Genomic DNA, 16,101 nt, shown 5'->3' with positions numbered 1-16,101 from the left:
TCTGACATAGTCTTCCCACAATACATTCCAGTGAGTTAAAAACAAAAACCAAGAGAAACTGTTTGTATTTAGATGCAGCTCTGAGTGATAAACTGCTTCTCAGACATTTTGGTGGAAACTGATGGCCTAAAGATGGGGTGTTTTTCTGTATTTAAGGAAAAAAAGAGACCAGTTTTGGTTACAATTAGAAGAAAAATCCAGCAGTGTACTTTGCTTGAGAGGGAGAGGGATTTCAGCTAAAACCAAGACTTTTATGTGCAAATGGAAAAAAGAAATGAGAAGCAAATTGAATTTCAACATTTGCCATTTGAAGACTTCTTTGATCATTCAGGCTGTGCTATTACATGACATAAGATGTGTGGACCTTTAGTAGAGTTTACTAAAAACTGCAGTAAAAGGGAAGAAATCACAAACTTCTAAAACTTGGTACTGGCACCACTAAAAGAAAGTGCAATACCATTCCCCAAAATAATTCTGTTTGTATCCAAGCTGAAGCTGGTTTTGCCACTCTGCCTCATTTGCTGTTCCAGATTTTTTCAGCAATTTGTTCTGAAAAGCACTGTGAAACAAACATAGTGGAAAGCAGAGCTTTCCTTAAAAGTTTCTTCAGTTGTATGGCAAGTGCAGGACTTAATGAACTATCCAGTACAACTGTCAAACTGGCAAGAAATAGTAAATTTGGCCTTTTTCCTGCCAGAGAGGAGAGATGAGGATGCTGTTCTGCACCTCTCAAGCCTGGGCTTTGCAGGATTTATTGTGGAAGAGCAACAATGGGAAGGCTTTCCTGCTCAGAGATGATGTCCCCTGGGAGCCCAAAATCTCCTGTTTATTCAGGTTAGCCTGAGAAAGCTCTTGCTGCTGGGGATGTGTATTGACATGGAAAGCAAAATTTGAGGTTGCATAAGAAGGAGGAACATAAAATATTCTCTTTGTGGAAAATGAACAGAAAATCCCATTGTTCTGCATACAATTTACTCTCTTCTGGGAGGGAGAAAGTGATGCCTGTGCTTCTCTGCCCCCTTTTCCAAGCCCTCTGTAACTCTGTCCTCTCCAGAATGGTGCTGCCTGCTTGGGATTTTCCTTTGCTGCCACTGCCACCCGTGCCTTGCACAGAGGTGACATTCCCAAGTGAATTCTCTGCTCACATCCATGAGATTTGAGATTCCCAAATCCCCTGTGTGTGCAAGCAGGGTCAGGCTCTGCTCTGCCCAGGATATTAGAACCCTGACTACTGAGAATTGTAAACTTTCTGTGCTGACAGACACTGACCCCCCCAAAAAAACACTGTATTTGACCTGAGGCTTTTGGAATTAAATAATAAAACTGAGATTATGAGTGTACAATTTGAATAAAAGTACATAATATCACACAGTAGAAAACTTAGAGTTCCAAGTTTTAGAATATAATAATATATAATAATAATATGTATTATTTATATATTATTTATAATAGATACATTATCTATATTATTTATAATATATATAATTAATTATATATATAAAACAAAATAGAAGTTTTAAAATGAAGGCTAGTCATTCTTCTTCACCTTCTTCTTCATGAGTTTGAGTGGAAGTGGCACTTGGGGACAGGGGTCAGTGGTGGCTGTGGCAGTGCTGAGAAAGGGCTGGGCTCTGATCTTTGAGGGCTTTTCCAACCCAAACAATTCCATGATTCTGTGATCCCTGTGATTCTGCAGCTCCTCGTGGTCTGTTTGGTTTAAGCCCCTTTCCCTTTCTCTTGGGTTCAGTGTTTGGGGTGGGTGTAGTGTGAGACTTTCTTGTCAAACTCTCCCCCTTCCCAACAGGGGGGTGGGAGGCTCTGCCACGGGGTGAAAACAGTGCAAAATGAGGGCAGTGAGTGAGGAAGGGATTGAACCTCCTACCGTGAGTAATTTACCTCCTGTACAAACTTTGCTGCTGGATTAATAGTGCTGGAATGACAGGTGTGGCTGAAACCACAGTTTGTGGGGGAACAGAACTCCAGGCATTCTCTGCAAGATGTGAAAAGTTTCCATCCTGTTATCAGAGAATATGAGTAATTGTTGAATTATTTAAAAAGCAAACTTCAACATGTCCTTTGATATATCATGACACTAATTTGGGTGAGTATTAGGTATATTGTCTCTGTGTTTAAAGCACTCCACACTGGAAAACCTTCAAACTGAATCAACTCCAAAATCTCTGTTACTAAGATATTGAGTGTAGCATAGTTAATATGATTGGGGACATATTAGTAAAAACCTGAAAAGAAAACATGTGCTGCTGTTCCAGTTGGGTAAATTGCTAAAAACTGAATGTGTGCTTAAGTGGCTCTTGGACAGTCAACATTATAAAATGTGGATTCTATCTGTAATGCCATTGGTTTTAAAGCCTGAGCATAATTTTATTTGACATAAAGTTTGAACACATTTCAGCAATCTTCAGCCAAATTTTGAAAACTTAATTTTCAGCTCACAGTTTGTGTAGTGCAACTCACTTCTTACTACTCTTATGAAATGCTGGTGGCTGTGACCTTTGTCAGTGTGAGATTTTTTTTCTATATTTGCAAGGTGGAGTATTGGAGTATTTACTGTTACAGCATGTCCAAATAATGTCAACAGTTAAGGAAATTTCAGACAATCTTTGTGCAAAACCAGCAATTGAAAATGGACAATCAGAAGTCCTGGGGATTAGGGAAGTATTGTCATATGATGGAATCATCTTAATTGTTGCTTGGCCAAGGTGAGGTGCATCACTGCTTCTTGTTTGGTTGGTTTTTTGTTTCTGTAGGGGTGGGGGTTTTTGGTTTTGGTTTTCTTTTTTTTTCTTTCTTTTTTAAAATTTTTTTATTGTGTGTGGGTTTTTTTTTGTTTGTTTGGTTTGGTTTTTTTGTCGGTTTGGTTTGGTTTTCTTTTTTTTCCTTGGTTAATTTTGTTAGTTTGGGGTCTCTTTCATTGCAAATTTGGAGACTTCAAAGGACAGTAGATGGAAGAATGTGTGTAGAAATGCCATGGAAATTTCATCCCAGTTTCTCTGGGGTGTCCAGATGTGCTGGAACACCCAGATGTGCTCAGGGAGGCAGTGACAGGTTCCCTGAACAGGAACTTTTCTGCTCACAGCCCTTGGGAAGAGCAAGGGAAGTGCAGTTCTAATGAAGAGCTGCTCCTCTGAGAGCTGTGGTTAGAGCAGCTCTGTGTTCTGCTCTGTGGCCCCTGGAATGTCCTTCCCTGCCCTCCTGGGTGTTGTAATTACCTTTTCTTGCTCAAAACCAGAGTCTGTCACTTTTCCTGCCAATTTTTTTACAAGGTTGTAATGAGGCTCTGGCCCTTCAGGGCTGCTTAAGCACAGAGTGTGGCTGTCAGGGAGCACGGTGCCCACAAAAGGGTGTTTTCCTGTGCAATAAAATCATTCAGGTGTCATGAAAACCTTGTGTTTGGCTCTTTGCAGTGGTCGTTGATTTTCCATCAGAGCCCTGTCAGTCTCTGGTGTTGGTGTGTGTCTGTACCAGCCTCATCCCTCATCTCACACAAAACTGCAGTGGCTTGAAATTTCAAGTGTTTGGTTTTTTTTGTTTTTTTTTCCTTGAAAATGTTTATAGATAGAAATTATTATATATAACAGGGGTGTAACAAGGTCTGAGATGTGCTGACTTCTTATTCTTGCCTCCCTATCGTGTGTTGGCTCACTTCAGGGAGAGAGGCTCTGTTTATAGCAGTCTTGAGTTGAACTCTTTTACAGCAGATCTATATTTGGGCATCTTTGCACATATCCTTGTGTCTAAAATGGGCACCATAATTCTTACCTTGTAGAGGAGTTTGGAGATTAGTTACTGTCTGTAAAGAGCTTTGAAAATGTCAAATGCTGTGTTTGCATATTTTGAAAATATAATTAGAAGACAGTCAATTAATCTGCTTCCTGTAAATTAATACATCAGAATTGTTTGCTCTGTAGAAATTGTTTGTGTGAATGCTTTGGGGTGGATTTATCTTTGTTCCTTTTTATTTTTGGTACATGTGTGATGGTGTTTGCTGAGGAAGCCAGGCTTCACTTTTGCAGTGCACAGTATAGGAATGCAATCTTCAAAATAAAGGCTGTTCTTATAATTTCATTATTTACCTGCCTGCTCATTGTTTAAAATAAGGCTGCATGGTTTTCAGCAGTGGGGGTAATTTATTACCTAGAAACTTTTAACTTGGGCTCAGGAGGGTTTTCCATTATTTTCTGTGTTTATTTTCTGTGTTGGATGGATGAAGGAGGGTGTGTGTCTCATCTTGATTCTGCATGTTTGATGCAGGAGCTCTCTGGAGAGATTTTTCTGGTCCATATTACATAAGTAATCAAAATAGAAGGTTATAAATGTTTGTTCTGGCCTTTAAAGTTTGATCTATTAATTAAAATACAGGGATGTCTTCTGCAGGGCAAACCAGATGCTGAGGTTTGTGTCAGAATTGGTGTGGAGGAGCTCTCTGCACTGTCAGGTTCAGAGGAAAGGGCTGGAGAGCTCTGGCTGCTGCTTGGACAAGGAGGGGAAGGCTGTAAGTACATGGAGAAAGGTTAAGGTTGTGACAACTGGTGAACAAATGAGACAGTGTGGAGAAAAAACCCTCAAAACACAGAAAGCTTGGAGTCCTGAAAAATGTTAACAGTGGAAATGATTATAATACTCCCTTTGGTCTGTTTCTGTCTGTTTTCCCCATCTGTTCTTTCTGTGTCAGACTGAAGATCACATTTTCTATTGATGCAGCTACATTCCTACTGATACAGCTCTATTTCTACAAATTTAGTTGGATTTCCACTAATTTATTTGTATTCTGCTTAGTTATGTGGTAGGACTGTAGTCCTGGTTCACTTCAGCTGTGCCATGCTTGAGGGGGACCAAAACTTGGAGTGAGTTGAGCGTTCATTCCCTCCAGTTTGGGCCAAATGGAAGCTGCAGAAATCCTGAAAAGGGGCAGGGACAAGGAGTGAGGGGCTGTGCCCCCAGCCTACCTGCAGTAGGGTGTCACGTTCATATTTGTGAAAATCCCTTCACCCAGGATTTTTCTCCTGGGAAGCTGAGAAGCCTCAGAGAAAAAGGAAAACAATTCTTATCTCATTTGCTTCTCCTGCGTAGTGCTCATGTGGAATGTGGTTGGAGATTGTTTACCCACAGGTGATTGCTTCATTGGATTCTGCTGTGAGTTGTTTTCACTCTTTGGCCAATCAGGGCCAAGCTGTGTTGGACTCTGGAGTTAATGAAAACTCACAAGTTTTCATTATTATCTTTCTAGCCTTCTGTAAGTATCCTTTCTGTATTCTTTAGTGTAGTTTAATATACTATTCTTTAATACAATACAATGTCATAAAATAATAAATTAGCCTTCTGAGAACATGGAGTCAGATGCATCACTTCTCCCTTCATTGGGGCACCCTGCAAATACAATAGCAGGGAAAATGGGATTTCTGTGCTCCCTCTCTCCATCACTTGCAGTGCAAACATTTCACTGGCATGGTCCCCACAGGTGTCTGCCCATTTGTTGAGCTTTCCACATGAGTGTGTCCTGAAAACCTCTGAAATTACCCCTACAACCACAGAAAGTGGTTGTTCCTTTGCCAGCATAAGGAATATTTCACAGAGGAACCCGAGGCTGGGAGGGAGCAGAGGCAACAAGTGGTGGCTGGAATATTTTTGTGTTTGAGCGCGAGCTGCAGCTCTGAGTGCTGCGTCCTTTCCCCGGTGCTTGGGAGGATCAGAATCCTAGGAATGGGGCCGAGGGTGAGCACAGGGCTGGCTGTGTCCACCACCAGGTCTTTGGAGCAGTTCTGTCTCTCCCTGGGCTTGGGCAGGCTGGATTTGGCCGTGCTTTGCAGGAGTCGCTCTCCACTTTTCAGGAATGCAGCCTGCAGAAGTGTCCTCAGGGCACATCTCAGCGTCAGTCACCTGGGGAAATGAGATGCAGAGATGTGTCAGTGGCAGCCCCAGGAGCCCTGGTGCACGTGGGAGGGAGGCAGCAGCCCTGGCAGGGCTGTGAGTGTTTACTAGAGACTCTGCTGTCCCTGCAAGGCAGCTCTCAGGTCCCTGGGAAGCAAGTGGCTCGTGGTTTCTGGCAGCAAATTCCCACTGGACTGTGTCAAATGCACTTTGAGATGAAGGTACCCGTGTTCAGTTTATGATGAGTGAATAATTTAGCTGCACTCGCTTGTTGTACCCATTCCTGTAGGTTTTACTTGTTAAAATTTTCCTTTTATGTGGCAGAATTTTCCCCTGTTGATAAACTGCTGCTGAAGTACAAATGGTCTGCATTGAAAATGGAGCAGATGGGGCCATATTAGCCTGGTTCTCTCATCCATGAAAACAAGTGCTATAACCATTGTAATTTGGTGTAATTTCAATGCAAGTCAACAGAGTTGCAGGAGAATTTAGGTCCTCAGTGACCTTTGTGTATTCCTTGACTTCTGTTTTGCATGCAAGTTGGTATTTTCTAATTGACAGAGTAAGAGTTTATAACACAGGGTGCATTTATGTGTAATCTCCCTAACTAGAAAACTGTTGATTGCATAATTACATATAATTACCTCAGTTGTTCTTGGCCTGGCAATATTTGCAGGATGGCTCAGGAAGGCAATTCACTGTCAGATGTCAGAATGGATTTCATAGAGCAGGTTGGCACTCTATTAATTCAATATTGGCTGAAGAAAGGAGACAGCAAGCCATCCCATCCCTCACCCAGTACAAGATATTTTGTATTTGTCCAGTTTGAAGCTGAACCTGGAGCAGATACCACAGCCCATCTCTGAATATCCTCAGTGTGGGAGATCCAAATCAGTGTCTTCTAATGTGCTCTTGGCAGACAAAAGCTCTATTCTCATTTACCTCTGGAATATTTTTCTCCCTAGCTCTGTTCAGTATCAGATGTCTACCTATCAGGGATGATAAAGTAATACTAAAATAGTAAAAAAACCCACCCTCCTTAATCCCCAGGTGTCTCCAGAAAGAAACACAGAACCTGAAATACTCCAGTGCATCTCTACTAGGTTTGCAAATTACTTCTTTATTTTTTTAAAGAATCAAAATCGAGCCCAAAACCAGCAAGAAAAACCCCAGGAAACTTGTTAGAGCCAGCACTCATGAAGGCACCAGCACATCTCGTTTATAATCAGGTGCAGAGCAATCTGAAGGCTGTAGAAGACGCTCATGCCACCAAGGGAAGTTTTAATTAGCCCCTCTAGGACAATGAGAAAGGCTTCAACCAAGGTCCAACTGCTCTAATTACCTGTGCCACACGGTGGCTGTGGGGACATGCTGGGGAAAGCATCTATTTAATACTTACTTTACTTCTCCCTTCCCTCTGCTCTGAAATGACTTTGCGGTTATTTTCAGCTTCAGGACTGTTTGCATTACAAACATGTGAATTCTGTGTGTTTGCTAGCCCAGAAATTCTGCACACTGAACCCTCTGCTCTCCCTGCACATCACTGCCACTGCATTTACCACCTCCTTTGTCACAGACCATCACCAGACTATCACCAGCTCTGTGATAGAAAAACCACTTTCTTCTGTTTGTTTTGAAGCTGTTTCCTCTGACCTTTGTTTAATAGATTTTTTTGCTTTTAATTGGAAAAGAAGTAGACCTGTGACACCCTATTCATCCACTTTGCACACCTCCTGGTTTTGCAGACTTCTGTTGTATCCCCAAAGTTGTTCCTTCCTTTGAATTACAGAACTTTCTGGCTAGAAGAGATCTTTTACGGGTTTCCTAGTCCAATGCTCCCTGCAATGAGCAGTGACTTCCTCACCTTGACCAGGTGGGTCAGAGCCCTGTGCAGCCACATCCTGACTGTCCCAGGGATGGGGCACCCTCCTCCTCCTGGGCAGCCTGTGCAGGGCCTCTCCACCCTCATGGTAAAGTGCTCCTTCCTCACACCCAGTCTGAATTGGCCTCCTCCCTCACAAAACCATCACCCTTTGTCCTTTCTCTGCACTGAAGAGTCCCAGATTAAATGTTTTACTTATCCCACTGGAACATACCCAACCCTTTCCACACCACTTCTGTTTTTTTGTGAAGCTTTCCCAATTTACGTCTGTGAAAAGTCCAATAGTGGCCATGGTACTCTGGATGCTTCATAGTGTAACTGCCTTGTTCACTGTGTTCTGCTTCTTTCCAGCCATCCCTGTAGTCTGATTTGCTTCTTTTGGCATTGCTGAGCATTGGGATGGTGTTTTCATGGAACCTTTCCTGGGATCTTGCTCCTGAGTGGTGCTACCCAGCACAAAGTCCATCTTTCCACATGTGAAGCTTGGAACGTTTTTCCTCACGTGTGTGCCTTTGCGTTTATGACAATTAATTCCTTCTGCCATCTTGCTCTCCAGTAACTCAGGCCTGTTGAAGTTCTTAATAATAGATTCTCATCATTACTATCTCAAATAATTTACAAACGTTGTCATCCTTTCTAATGGTTGCCTCAGTCCTCAACAGAATTCCTCGAGGAAGCCCTTTGATGACTTTGTTTCATTCTAAGAACTGACAGATGGCCCAATATTCCAACTGTTTCCTAGCTTTTGATCAGATTTTTTTTCTTTTTTTTCATCTGTAGAGTGATCTTTTTTTTTTAAGTCGTAGATGCTTAAGCATTTTCCTAAATATCTGTCAGAATTGCTGTGAAAACCATTTCTGTTGCAATCCAAACACTTGTTGACCCCTGTGAGAGCTCCTCTGGGTTTACAGGAGATGCCACCCTTGTACAAAAACCATCTGACTCTGCCCGGGTACATCGTGTTAATTCTGATGTCCACTAATCCTGTTCTCATTATAGCTTCTACTAATTGGTGTGATACAAGCATGAAATGTGTTGGCTCAGTAGGTCTCCCTGGAAACTTCAAAATGAATTCTCAGTCCTGTCATCATCCCATTCTCATGCTAATTTAGCAGCAATGGGCCGTGGGTTTCCTGCCAGGAGTGGTGGCACAGCAAGTCCCAGCACGGGGGAATCTTCCCTGGCAGAGAGGAACTCTCCTGCCCACCGTGCTGCTGGCACAGCCATGGAATTACAGGATGGTTTGGGTTGGAGGGGTCCTCAAAGCCCATCCATCCCACCCCTGACATGGCAGGGACATGTCCCAGGCTGCTCCAGCCTGCCTTTGGACACTTCCAGGGATCCTGGGGCAGCCCCAGCTGCTCTGGGAGCTCCATCCCAGGCCTGCCCACCCTGCCAGGGAACAACTCCTAATTCCCAATATCCCATCTCACCCTCCTGTGGCTGGAACCATTCCCCTTGTCCTGACACCACACGTTGTTATAAATTATCTCCCTCAGTGAGGGGTTGCTGCCTTCCCCCCAAACATTTCCCTCACCTCCACACGTTCATCCTTGCCCACTTATTCCCTCCTAGAGGTGCTGCCTTCTTCCCAACATTTCCCCTTCTTTTCCTTCCCTTTCCCCAGGCTGTGAGTAATGCAGAATACACATTCTGCTCTGTGTTTCAGAAGCTGGGCAAAATACTGTCAGTAGAACACATCTGAAAGCTCCATGAGTTAATGTGTCCTTGGATAGCATAAGCTGCTTTGATTTAGACTGCAATTTGCTGCTTTTCCTTCTGGGATTACTGAGGAGTTTTCAGTTGCTGCAGTGGTTGCTCTCTTTTGCTCAGTAATTTACTTGCATTTCAGGGTGCACACAGGCTTCCAGGTTCTGAAATGAAAATGTCTTAAGAAGTCAAGAACAATAAATCTTTTTAGCTTGTCATGTCAAATTTTAATTAATCACCTCTGCCACCTTTTCCAGCATCAAAGGTTTGCAACACACCCTTGCAAACATCAGACAGTGAACGTAAGCCTTAAATACATGGCAAATGATTAGGCTTCCTCATGCCTCACATTGAAGGTAGGCTTTTGGTAGGGCTCTTAATGTTTTGGTAGCAATCTTGGTACACAGACAAATTTTTCACCATTGTTTTTGATCTCTGGCTTCCATTCTTACCAATATTGATACCTGTAATTTTCTTTTTGACTTACTCTCAACATCCTGGCTTGAATAGTTAAGCCAGGACTGCAATAAATTGGTGAAAAATCAGAAAATAGCCCCTGGCCAGATCATGGCACAACTAAGTTTTTAAATGACAATTTCACAGTGCATTATTATAAATTAGTTTTATGTTCAGCAAGGAAATCTTAGTGAAGGGCAGACCATGGGAGGGTTATATTGCCACACCACACACACCATCTGGAGGTTCACAGGACAGTTTGGTGTCACCCTGGAGCCCTTTGGAACATAACTTACAGGCTGCACTTGCATCATTTCCCTGCTGTGAGCTGTGCCTCCTGGGCAGTGGAAGCTGATGGAATTTAGGAGGAGCTGAAGGCAGGTGGCATTCCCTGGGGCAGCAGCTCCCCTGCCTGTGACAGGGAACCCTCATTCCTCTGGGTCCCTCAGGGCTTCACTCGCAAGGTTGTTTGGGGCATCACCACTCACTGACCTCAGTGGGATTGAAAAGCAGCATTTTTATTACAGGGCATGTATCATTTGGGTTAATATTTTTTTTCCTTTTTTTTTTTGGGGGGGGGGGCGTTGGCTTTTGAACTTTTGGTTTTTTTCAGGTGTTTTGTGTGTGTTTTTCTTTGTTTGTCTGTTTGTTTGCTCTGTTGTTGTGCACTTTTTTTGGTGAGAGTTTGTTTGATTGATTTATTTATTTTTTTTTTTAGTCAGAGCAGTGTTTTTTCCCCTCTGAAGGGGAACTGTTGGAGCTGCAGAGGTTTTGCTGCCTTGCTTTGGGCGCTGCCATCCCTTGGGCAGCTTTCCAAGGGCAGAGTTGTGCTGTGAGCTGCTGGGCAGCCCAGCTCTGGTGCAGGATTTCTGCACCCAGAGTCTGAGCCTGGCTCCAGCCTTGTCTCTGCACCCATCAGCTCCTCCCTCACTGCTCCTTTCACTGCAGGGAGAAGTTCTGGTTAGCCCCAGGTAGGAGCCAAGGAGTGACACACAGCAGTGCCCCTGATGTCCCTCCACTCCTTCCCTGGCTGTCAGTTGTGCCTTCATACCTGTGCCAGCCACCCAAAGTTCTCCCTCCTCTTTTTTTCTCCAGCTTTACCTTCAAGAACTCTGCCAAAGGTGTTTTTGTGCAAATGAAGCCTTGCCGTGTCACTCGTGTGCACCTGAATACTGAAAAGGCATCTTGAAATGAAATTACTTCATTTGTTTTATGTCAAAACACAGATTGTTCATATTACCCTCTATGACTCCAGTGGTTTTCAGAATAAACAACAAAATTGTCTAGCTGAACTTGAAACACAAGTGTGTTCCTGATATCCAGCAGACGGGATAATGATGGTGATGAGGGTAGTTGATGTAAATATGTGCTACAGTGCTTAAATATTTACTGTTTCCCCTTCAGGAAAAGGATGGTGTGTCTGCAGAAGGGTGTTTTTTACCTGTACTGTGCTGCAGTGATGTGCAAGCTGAACTGTTTGGCATTGAATGGCAGTGCTAAAATTATATTGTCTCTGTGTAATTATATATACAGGCCCACTCACATACATCACTTACGGAGAATGTAATAGTGCATCACAGACACCATCTTATTTTCTTGTAGTAAATTAGTTTTTTAAATGAGCAACATTTATTTTGAAAAGATAATTTAAAAGCGACTTTGAGATTCTTTTTAGAGGCATGTTATGGTATTTTTTCTTGCACTTTTCTTGCTCCAGAATTGACTATTTCTGGATAAATGAAGTGAGAGCTGATGTTGATGCTGGAATGCCATATCTCTGTTTGGGGGGCTGACAGATGTGGGTGATTTCATAACAAATGCCTTCTGTAATTTAGCTATAATTGCCATTGGGTCTAGACCTGGTGTGGCTGCCCTCTAAGTTAGTTTAAATGCATGCATTTTCCTGGTCTAACTGTGTGTTTCTGGCGTGCCTGTCACCATGGTAACTGCACACCTCTGAGTTTAAATTCTGTGACACGAGATCACTGCAAGTCTTGCTTTACAGAGGTCTGAGTTGCTGCACTTCAAAGTAGGAAGGACTCTGATATTGTCTCCCTTTAACTTGAATCCCCACACAATGGGATTAAATCCAGTGCTTGTCTGCACTTGTGTCTTTATTCTAATTTTATATGTAACAGCTTTATGAAACGCAAATAACTTCTTACATAATATGCAGTGCTGAACAGTGTGATTTATCTTTAAATATGCTTTTTAAAATAGACTATTCCACTCTATAAACAGAGCACATTTGTGTGTAATCTTGCTGCACTTTTCACTGTGCTGGAGGTTATTTTCAACTGCACTGTATTGTTGTAAAAGTTTTTATCTTTCACTGCTATGGAGAATCCTATGGACCTGATTAAATGGGTTTTTCCTTCCTATTCATAGTATTCAGGTTTAAGTTATATGCTCTGTTGAAACCCCACAGGTTATAAGATTGTCCTTATACTCATTTATTATTCCTCATTTGGGCTCTGGAGCAGTTTAATTTCTGAAACCTAACAGGTCTGAGCCTGAACTTCCTTTAGTTAAAGCCTGTTAAATGTGAATACTGGTTCTGGTTTGGCCTCATTTCTGTTGTGATTGTCTGTAATCCTGCAGTTCTGGTGCCCTTCTGCATGAAGAGTGCTTTTTATATACACAGTGATGTTTAACAAACTAATACAATGCACAAGTGAATAATTTCTCCTCCTGGTATCCCTTTTTTTGTGCTCATGTTACCCAAAAGGAAGCCGAATGTAGGAGTGCTTGATTTTGTCTGTTGGAGCCCAGACAGGAATTTCTATTCCCTGAGCACAGGTGTGGAGGTGGACGAGGCTGGGAGAGCTCTGGGCAGTGAGGACAGTGGAGAGATCCAGGGGAGTTCAGTCAGAATTGGTCCTGAATGACCTCAGACCCAAACCCAGATGGTTTTATCACCCTCACTCGTCCTCCTGCCTGTGAAACATCTGGATTTCTAAAGGGTGCATTCAGGGCACCTGTGGAAATTAAAGCTGTGTTTAGGTAGAATATTTTTCTGACCTGTTTTCATCCGAGCTGGAAGAAGCCTGCTTGCTGCCTGGCTGTAAGCTGGTACAGAAGCTAAATAAGGTTGTAAATATCCATCCCTGTGAAATGGGAGCTAGGGTGTCTCTCCCCTCCCCACCAGCTAAATCTGTTTATGCTGCATTCTGACACAAAAACCTCCCTGAAACTTCTGTGGAACACACCAGGGCAATGCCCTTCGTGCAAAATATGCCAGATTTTGGGTGAATAGCATTTTCCTGTGAAAACAAAAGGTAGCTGCCATGGGTGAGGCTTCTTGAGAGAGGGGAAAACATGTTTTGGGAGTGTGATGGATGGAAAGGGACCCTGTTCTTCTGGGAAGGTGGGAAAAAAGCTGGAGCCAGTGCACAGTCTGTATTTTTGGGAGGAGGAGTTGGTGGTTCCAGGCTTGGGTCCCCATGCTGGCTTGTGAGGGAACTTTTAGGTTAAAAAATGTGAGAGAGAACTGCAGACACCACGCTGTAGTTCTGTTATTGTACTTGGCTTAGGAGCTCTTTAGGGAATTGTATTTTGTTGTCTTGGATGTGGAAGTTTAAGAACAATAACTTAGCAATAAGTACATGAAAGCTATTACCTTGATACACAGGGGAATTTTTTCAGGGTAGTTTTAACTTCAATCCATGTTCCAAGACTAAAACTTAAAACACATCTTCCTTGGGCTGGCAGCACACTGGGCTGAGTATTGAAAGTCTTCTGGTGGTTTTTATTTGCTGGGTGGGACGTTTGTTGTGTTTTGTATTTTTTGTTTGGTCGTTTTTTGTTTATTTAAAAATTTTTATATATCTGTTAAATGTAAGAATTTCTGAACCTTTTTTTTCTCTCTTTGTTCTAATTTGCAGCATTACTTTACTGTTCTCTTTGGCCATGAGGGGCAGAAGCCACTGGAGCTGCGTTGTGAGGATGAGGTTGATGGAGATGAGTGGGTAGAAGCTATTCACCAAGCGAGGTATGAAACTCAAATTGTGACCCTCTGATCCATTTTATTACAGATAAATGGATAATGCTTTGAGAACCTAAACCCACCTTCCAAACAGAAGGAAATGATTACATTATTAGTTTGGTGTTGTTTGCAATTCATGAGTACCTTATAGAAAAAAAACACCTTTAACATTCAATGCTTATTTCACTTTTTTTATCTTTCATAAGCAATTGTGCTGCAGTTGAAATTAGTTCAGAAAAAACAGTGTTTCATTAGGAAGAAGCCCTAGGATTGGTGTTCTGTTAGAGACAAGTGTGTCACGTGAATGAGGAAATTAATGATATGACAGATGAATAAATGACTTTTTCCTTAAAAACTCTTACAGAGAAATAAATGTAAGAAAGAGAAGGTCAAGACATTAAGATGATGAAGTGTGACAAATAAAATTTTGGCTTTAAAACTGCAATTCTGAACCACCTGAACCACAGTTTTGTGAAAAGGGATGTGGTAGGACCTTGAGCCATGCACCAGTCTGTGCCTGAGGGGAGGCCTGTGTGGCAAGTGGCCATGGTTTGGGTGTAATCTAAATTAAAGAAATCTCACTGAAGGCCTGAGGAATGCAGGAGGTGTGAGAAACGATGCTCACTCTTCAAAAATTTTAATAAAAAAAGTTAAATAAATTAAAGTTTAATAAGGGATAAAAGGGATAAAATCCAATGTTGAGGTGCTTGGCTATTTACCAAAAGCACACCATTAACCTAAACCACTTTCTCTATGTACTGCTACATTACAGGGGGTACATGCATATTCATAAGAGTTTGAGTTGAATATGTATATATTCAAACATTCCTTTGGGTTTAGATGTTCTTTTGCTTGGTTTTAACCTTTGACTTGTCTGCATGCCATCTTGTACATTAAACCAATATATTTTATTTCTTCCTGTGGTTCCATCATGTTGTTTTTACACTCCCTGGTAACGAGGAATCAGTAAACTGGGTTCTGGTTTTTCTCACTCTTATTTTACCACTCAGATAGTCTGCAAATGCAAGGAACCACATAATTATCTTACACCATTCTCTGAGTTAGTTACATAAAAGCATGTTAGCATCAGACAGTCTCTATTTTAATATTATGCTACACCCTACGATACCATATATTTCTCAAATTATTATTTACTATTTATATAAGCTATACCATGCATACATAAACTGACAGATTATACTATACCAAAAAGCAGTTAAAAGGAATTACAAATTGTACTATATCAGGATCTTTGTGATCAACAGTAACTTGCAAAACAAAAGCTAATACATCAATGTGAAAGCCAATAACTGCATTTGTGACAGCCAATAACTGCATTTGTCATCTGTAACAGGAGGGAAAGCTGCTGCTGAAATGCACTTTCTGCATCCTCCTCCCATCCACACTCACCTCAGCTAATCTGCAGTGCCATGGTAACGCACAAGGAGCCAGGCAGCTCCTGAATTGCTTAGGACACGAGCCATGTAAACAGAAGTGATTCTGCTTCAGAACTAAAATTGAACATGAGCAGCTCGTAGTTTTTAATTTAGAGCTTGAGAAGCGAGGCCCTGGGGCTGCAGGCCTTGTGCTGCCTGGGCAGCCAGCTTTGGGATCTGTGTCCTCATTTTGGGTTGGTGATGTCTGGAGAGGTGGTCTAGAACAGAGGCTAGGCAGTGGTAAAGGAATGAAGTGGGTATTTATTAAAAGGCCTCAAAGGATGCACCTTGAGCAGCACAAAAGTCTGGGCAAAGCTCAACCCAAGGTGGACCCAAGATGGACCCAAGATGGACTCTGAGTCACGAGTTCTCACACTTTTATCAGTTTTGGTCCATTCCCACCTTGGGTTCATTGTCCAGTTCCAGCTCCAGGTGATGCAGTCCCACCCTCCCAGGTTGCTCTCCTCCATTCCTGTTGTTGGCACTTTTGGGGCTGAAGCTGCAGCGGTGTCCTTGGTTCTGGGGCTGGAAAAAGGATTGTTCTGTGTCACTGAGCTGTGAGGAGAGCTGCTGACATTTTACATGCAGTTCAGAGTCACACACCAATGCAGCGCAGAATCTGGAAAATATGAAGGCTAACACTTAAGGTATGGCTGGTGCCAGCTGTATGTAGCCCTGTCCTCTCCCAGGACAGCCCTGCAGGTGGGCAGTGCTGCAGCTCTGGGTGGCCACATCACCCCGTG

At 42.5% G+C, this 16,101-nt stretch overlaps 1 protein-coding gene across 1 annotated transcript in view; it reads left to right on the top strand.

Annotated features, from left to right (window-relative positions):
* The window catches only part of RASGRF2 (Ras protein specific guanine nucleotide releasing factor 2), a 124,130-nt gene that overhangs the window by 26,366 nt on the left and 81,663 nt on the right, over nt 1–16,101 (top strand). Inside the window, exon 2 of the mRNA XM_039696351.1 lies at nt 13,822–13,928. Within this exon, the coding sequence (XP_039552285.1) occupies nt 13,822–13,928 (107 nt within the window). The remainder of the gene's footprint in view (nt 1–13,821; nt 13,929–16,101) is intronic.

The sequence above is a fragment of the Passer montanus genome, unplaced genomic scaffold, assembly GCF_014805655.1.
Source record: "Passer montanus isolate IOZ18808 unplaced genomic scaffold, ASM1480565v1 scaffold97, whole genome shotgun sequence".
In the NCBI taxonomy this organism is placed as follows: domain Eukaryota; kingdom Metazoa; phylum Chordata; class Aves; order Passeriformes; family Passeridae; genus Passer; species Passer montanus.
Note: the sequence above shows the minus strand (reverse complement) of the source record. Positions and strands in the feature narration are given on the sequence as shown.